The sequence below is a fragment of the Morone saxatilis genome, unplaced genomic scaffold (genome assembly GCF_004916995.1).
Source record: "Morone saxatilis isolate NCDOM2014 unplaced genomic scaffold, NCSU_SB_2.0 Contig1, whole genome shotgun sequence".
NCBI lineage: Eukaryota > Metazoa > Chordata > Actinopteri > Moronidae > Morone > Morone saxatilis.
This window is the reverse complement of record NW_023339651.1, coordinates 16,913-23,468: the sequence shown is the minus strand read 5'-3', so window position 1 is coordinate 23,468 and position 6,556 is coordinate 16,913. Positions and strand designations below refer to the sequence as shown.

General features: G+C 41.9%; 1 protein-coding gene across 1 annotated transcript in view; it reads right to left on the bottom strand.

Annotated features, from left to right (window-relative positions):
* Window positions 1–114: 114 nt before the first annotated feature.
* arg1 (arginase 1) overlaps window positions 115–6,556 on the bottom strand; it is a gene marked incomplete at its 5' end in the record, with an annotated part of 6,557 nt that continues 115 nt past the window's right edge. The window contains 6 exon segments of the mRNA XM_035658488.1: window positions 115–690; window positions 1,238–1,374; window positions 2,131–2,235; window positions 2,618–2,712; window positions 2,832–2,991; window positions 4,758–4,932. Of these exon segments, the coding sequence (XP_035514381.1) occupies window positions 527–690; window positions 1,238–1,374; window positions 2,131–2,235; window positions 2,618–2,712; window positions 2,832–2,991; window positions 4,758–4,932 (836 nt within the window).

Sequence of the window (6,556 nt, the reverse complement as noted above, 5' to 3'; positions counted from 1 at the left end):
TTTCAGTTTTTCTTTTTTAATAAAATTTTCCGTACCCACTGTATGTGACCAAATTAGTATTCCAGTTGCATAAAATACAGAAATAACAGAATAAAAACACCACTGAGCAGCAAATGTGTAAAATATGAATTTGGTTTAATTTTTTTTTTATTTTAAGAATACAAAGCATTGTTTTTATCAAAACACTCCATTCATTCATTCATTCACAAACATTTTCATTTTTTTGTCTTTTCTGACACGTCATAGGTTAAGTAATTGATTATAAACACAATAGATACAGTAGATGAATCAATAAAAGACATAATGTGTGTTTTTTGTGATTAAAACTGGAAGATCTTTGGTTTAAAGCCTCACAGATTGGACGGTTTGGTAAACAAGAGCTACACTGACACCGTTACAAGTATTATGGTACTGAGGGTTAAAATCTCTGTGGTTTTTTAATTTAAAATCTGTCCGTCTACTTCCTGTTGATGATCGGAGAAGTTCAGGTGCTCATCAGTGCAGTCGGAGAGAGGGGTGGTTCCTGTCAAGGCTCGGGCAGCGGATAATCTGGAGGATGGTTTCCCTCACGGAGGCGTCCGAAACAGCCGAGCAGCAGGTCCACCGCCGTGCTGACGGTGGACTGGACGTCCTCTTCGGTCTGACCCCTCAGAGGATTCACCTCCACCAAGTCCACCCCCGACAGAAGACCTGCAAGACAAACAGGAGTCAAAGTCACAAAACAGAGTGTTTGGTTCGTTATTGACCTTAACACAAAGAACTTATTGTTACAGTGAATGTAAAGAGTCTATACCGTGACAGTGTTCCTGTGAGGCTGTAATAAACCACAGATGTGCACTGAGCTACATGCTAACACCAGCATGCTCATGTTTAGTTCTCTCTCTCTGTAATAATTAACCGGTAATGTTTGAAAAACTCAGAAGGTTGTTTGTTGTTAAGGTTTTTCCAGAATCCCCAAAGATCATCAGGCTGCCATCTTTGTTCTGATTCAGAAAAAGAGTCAAAACTTGGAAAACAGGTTAAAAATCTAAATGTGGAGTAGACAGATTTTTGTTCCTAAACCATTTCCGTACCGATTAAACAAACAAGTTCATCTGTGCTGGAAGGTTGATTTTGTTACCGTGGGACAGAGCCAGGCTAGCTGTTCTCCTTTATTCGTCTTTATGCTAAGCTAATATTACTGTACAGACCAGAGAGAATACTGTAATGAGTCTGTGTGTTTGTTTCTGAGTCGTACCTGTCTGACACAGGTGTTCAGTGATGTAGACTCCCTCTCTGTAGGTGAGCCCTCCGACTACAGGTGTGCCGGTCGCCGGGGTAACGGAGGGGTCGATGGCGTCGATGTCATAGCTCAGGTGGATTGGTTTCTTTACTCTGAACAAAAAAGAAAAACACATTTATTGTAATAATGTGCTGAGTGAGTGTAACATCCATTTTGTTCTGGATTGTATCCCACCATCTTCAGCAGTGTTCCTGTAGATATTTAAAATTCCCAAATTTCTGAATTGTTTTTGAATTGTTCATATCTTACGACTGATTTTTCTATTTCAGCTCATATGTCCTTAAACTTATTGTCCATACTAATTTCAAAAGGTGCTTCATAAAGTTTATTCACCCACGTTGAGCTGCTGCTCAATGGACCTTCTGGAGGGCTTTTCTTTGGTCAAGATAAACTTTTATTCTCAAATAATACAGTTGTACATATTTATTCCATTGACTGCAAAACAGTACTGATGCCCTCGACAAGGACACACTGTTTTTAGTATTTTTCAAATTGAATATCCTATCTTTGTGGCAGCCATTGGTTTCTGTTGATTTCTGTTAACTTCAGACAGATGAGCGAGTACAGTCAGTGTTTCAATCTACGACAGTTAGCCTCTCTGATTAGCTACAAACAGGTAGCACACAGAAACTTTTACAATCGGCTTGAATGTGCTTCTAGTGACTGTAAAAGCTGCAGTGGGTACAGAGATTCTGTTAGCGCTGTTAGCTCTGTAGCTCTGACTACCAGCTGGCTGTTCCTGCGACACTGCTGTGGTGATCACGGCCACTGACGTTACTGTCTTTTGCAGGTCTCTGATGCATTTTTTTGAATTTGCTGCAAGGGAGGAAGCTAGCAGTGGAGCTCACTTGGCAGAGAGGTAGTCACACGTCTGCTCCATGACTTTGGATACACCGAGTTGATCCACCTCTCTCATGGAAAAGACCTTCACACCCAGGAGCTTCAGGATGTAACTGTGAAAAGAAAAGAACATCTTTTTACTTACTACAAAAATACTAAATATCCACATAATAAAAATGTTATAATGATGCAAACTCCATCGCTGATATATTTTTTGTATGGATGTGGATGTTGGCAACAAGTCGTCAGTGGACTGTTTTAAAGGCACAGACACAAAAACACTGCAAATCCCTGTCAGAGGCGAACTTCAACCAATCAGATCAACAAACCATATAACGTAGTCAAACTCTTATCGAAGCATTACCCGTTAAACATCAGCATGTTAGCATGTTGATGTTAGCTCAAAGAACTGCTGTGTCTATGTAACGCCTCACAGAGCTGCTAACATGAATGTAAACTCTTCCATCATCCATTCCCCCAAACTCAGAAACCTACTGCTCTCCTGGGTCCACGTCTCTTAAACCGATGTAGACGAGATCTTTGGCTGACACACATGGCTTGATCCAGGAGAAATTTGGCAAGACCGGAATCTGTTGACACGAAGAACAACAGAATCTAAATATTCAACCGATCCAGATATCCCAGAACCAGACATTACATGTACAGTGATAAAGTTAATAAAATAATAAGTTAAAGTTAAGGAACTGACCTTTGAGTGCAGCTCATGGAGGAGGTAAGACATCGGCTGCCCGTGGATGTTTCCGGTGGTGGAGGTCAGCGGCGTGTTGATGTCAGCGTGTGCGTCGACCCAAACGACGCTCAGCTCCCCGACCGCCGCAGAATGACCGTGGATGGAGCCAATCGCCAGACTGATGAACACAAGACAAACCACAGAGACAAGAGAGCTCACTATGATGCCTGGGAACACACAAATTACATCAATTTCATACATTTACAGATTCTGATTATAAATATCAACAAATAAAATCTGATATGTTAACACAGATTAAGCCAGTTCATGGATACGTAGTTCACTTGTGTTAGTTGGCACTGCCATTTCTCTGACTGCTGCTGTTTTGACTGGGTCTGATTTAACTCTCCTTTGAGGCAACTCACATTGTTAAGGGTTGTGCCTGCAGTGTCTAAGACTGACTGCAGACGGGAATCATGCTCTTCCTGAGAGCGCCCCCAGATCATCCATATAACAAACTACCCCTTCAAGCCTTCAGTGCCCTCTATATTCATCCTGTTCTGAACATATTCAGGTGCAGAAGTTATCCCAAATGGTAGGCGGTTGAAGTGGGAATGGCCAAATGAAGGAGTGATGAAGGTTGTTAGCTTGGTGGACTCCTCTGCCAGCGCGATCTGCCTGAGGCCATACTGCATACTGTTTACTGAAGATACGAGCACCAGCTAGTGAGCCTGTTCAACAGAGTATGTACCATGGTGTTTTGCTGCTGCATTAGACCACTGCACAACTTCAGATATCTGTTTTTCATTGTCTCTACATGGATGCACTCGAGCTACCAGATACAGTGTTGGTGTATGGACGAGTGCAAACCTCTGATCCCAGAACTTTAGAGTTTATACTGTTTAATGAAGCCTTTAAACTGAGATGTTGGGCAGTTAAAGTGGTGTGTTCAGGCTGTAATGAGCCCATAGAGCAGACATTTACTGAATGTGAAAGAATATGTTCACTCTGCAGACATTATTTCATTCTTCTGTCCTGCTTGATCTATTTTTACAAACAGCTTTTATCCTCCACATGACTGGTTTGTATATTTGTTCTTCTATTTTTACCTGCAAGCTGGAAATAAGAGCGAGCGGTGAGGTTTGGACTGAGACGATCCTACGGTTTGACTGTATGTCCGGCCGGTGGATGATTGACAGACCGAGATGCTGCTGGACACCAAAGTTAACAATCCACCAATTTAAATATTTACTACATTAGAGTTGAGATTCAGATCGGTGGCGTCAATGTGTAACAGATAACAGACACACACATTTTATCTTTATCATGAAACTGTGAGTGTGTGTTATTATCAGATTTCCTTGTTTTCCCTCTGACGTCCTCCGGATGCTCGGCTTCAACTCTCTGTGACTCACAGAGTTTCTAATGGACAGATAGCTTAAGCTAAAGTAGCTAACTGTTAATTAACTGCTGCTAACTGTATCTGCCATTAGCGGTCGACAGAACCGGGCTCAGCAGCCGGACCAGGATTGAACCCAACCTCCGAGACCGACAGGGAATAACGTTACAGTACCGCCAACTGCTGTTAGCTCGGTCAGCTGTTAGCAGCTAAGCTAACTGACTCAGCAAGGAGCCAAACCCGGCAAGAAAACCACCTCGGTGCTGGAACTGTGTTCGCTGGAAGGGAGATGTTGATGCTAGCTCATAGCTCTAGCATAGCAATAATATAAACAACACTTTCTGTTTCATGGAGACTTTAAATTCAATTTCCTGTATCTGTTTAAAAATCAAAGCCCTGTAGTGTTTCAGTGGACTATAATTCCTTCCTTAATGGTTTTTATTGTGAAATATTTGCAGGAAGTGGACCTGTCGACTGAGACAGTGACTCAGTGTTCAGTATTTAAGACCCGGCTTTATTCGCGGTTGATACGGTAACAAACTCACCTGTGGTCTCCTCCCAGCATCACTGACGTGTGTCCATCCTTCTTCACATCCCGCACTGCCTCTGACAGCCTCTGGTTGGCGCTGCCCACCGCCCGCGCTCGTTTCACCCGACCCACCGGCTCATCGTCCACCACTTCCTCAAACGTCAGGTTCCCATAATCCTTCACTGCACAGCCTACAGACACAGGGGAGACGGTCACTGTGTGATCGGGTGAACTGACCCTTTAATCTCCATCGTCCTTTCTTTCTGCGCAACATCAGAAACAGGCTGTTTTTCCCAGAATGTGAATGTGAATTTTACAGAACACGCCGGTGGAATAAGTGACTCATGTAATGTCTCTGTCACTGTGTAGCTACGAAAGACTTCCTGATGGAAACACACCTCCGGAGGGTTGAAAGCTCAGGAAGCATCTAGTAAGTGGACCTTGAGTTGACACACACACACGCACACACACACACACACACACACACACACACACACTCAGATCTATTTCTGTGTGTGTTGTTGGATCAAGGTCGGACGCCTCTGCGATCTCGTCGGCTGGGTGCCAATAATAAAACTGTGCGTGTGTGTGTGTGTGTGTGAAAGAGATCTGAGTCATGCTGCGCACACACACACACACACACACACACACACACTTCCTGTAAATCTGATCAGATTAACATTGTGTCCCAGATACAAACTGAACACCGACTGTAATAAGAAAGACTAAAGAAGTTCAAAATATCAACCTGCAGATTAATAATAATATAATTACTATTGTTATTATTATATTTATTATCATTATTTGATTATTAATATTATTGTTATTATTACTGTTTATCTTCCAATAAACCAGCAAATTGTCTCTGTTTTAACATAGTTTTTTTTAATGTTTTAAGTTCTTAACGATCAAAAATATAACATTTAAAATAAAGTGAAATATAATAATTTTACAGTCAAATGAATCATAATTACTCCCATTAAATGTGCACATCAATAACCGTCAGCTACCAGTACAACCAGTACAATGAATACCACCCTTTAATAAACTCTGTTGTCCCTGTGCTTCCTCTGGGTCATTTGTTCATTCATACGTTATGCTGATGATACACTGATCTATATCTCTGCTGAACCCAATAACCAATAATCACCTGTCCTCTCTCCATGAGGGTCACTGCAGTGGATCAGTTTTTTGGACCATTACGCACTACTATCAAACCCACTGCTCAGAATCTGGGTATCATCTTCAACCAGTATGACATTTGACCTTCATGTTACACAACTTCAGTCCTGTTTTGTGCAGCTACGAAATATAGCAAAAATCTGAAGTTTCCTATCCTCCAGTGATCTTAAACAATTAATTCACAGCTTCATAGATTACTGATTACATAGATTATAGATTACTGTAACTCCCTCTACACGTGCCTCAGTCAGGCTTCGTTAAATCGTTTACAGTTAGTACAAAATGCAGCCGCCAGACTTTAACCAGAACCAGCCGTCGGTCCCACATTACTCCTGTTCTCGCATCCCTTCATTGGCTTCCGGTAAAATTCAGAATCAAAATTTTACTGATTACATATAAAACACTTCATGACCCCCAGTTACATTTCGCCATTTCAGTTCGTATGTGAAGTTTCTGCTGACACTCTGCGGGACCTCGACCCTCATGTTGGGAACCAGTCCCCTGAATATACAGTAGTTCAACCAGTACAGATTATTGATTAACAGTCCAATAATGTCACAATGTACTGCACAGTACTCAGAATACACACACACTCAGACACACACACACAGTAACACAAACAGTAACACACAC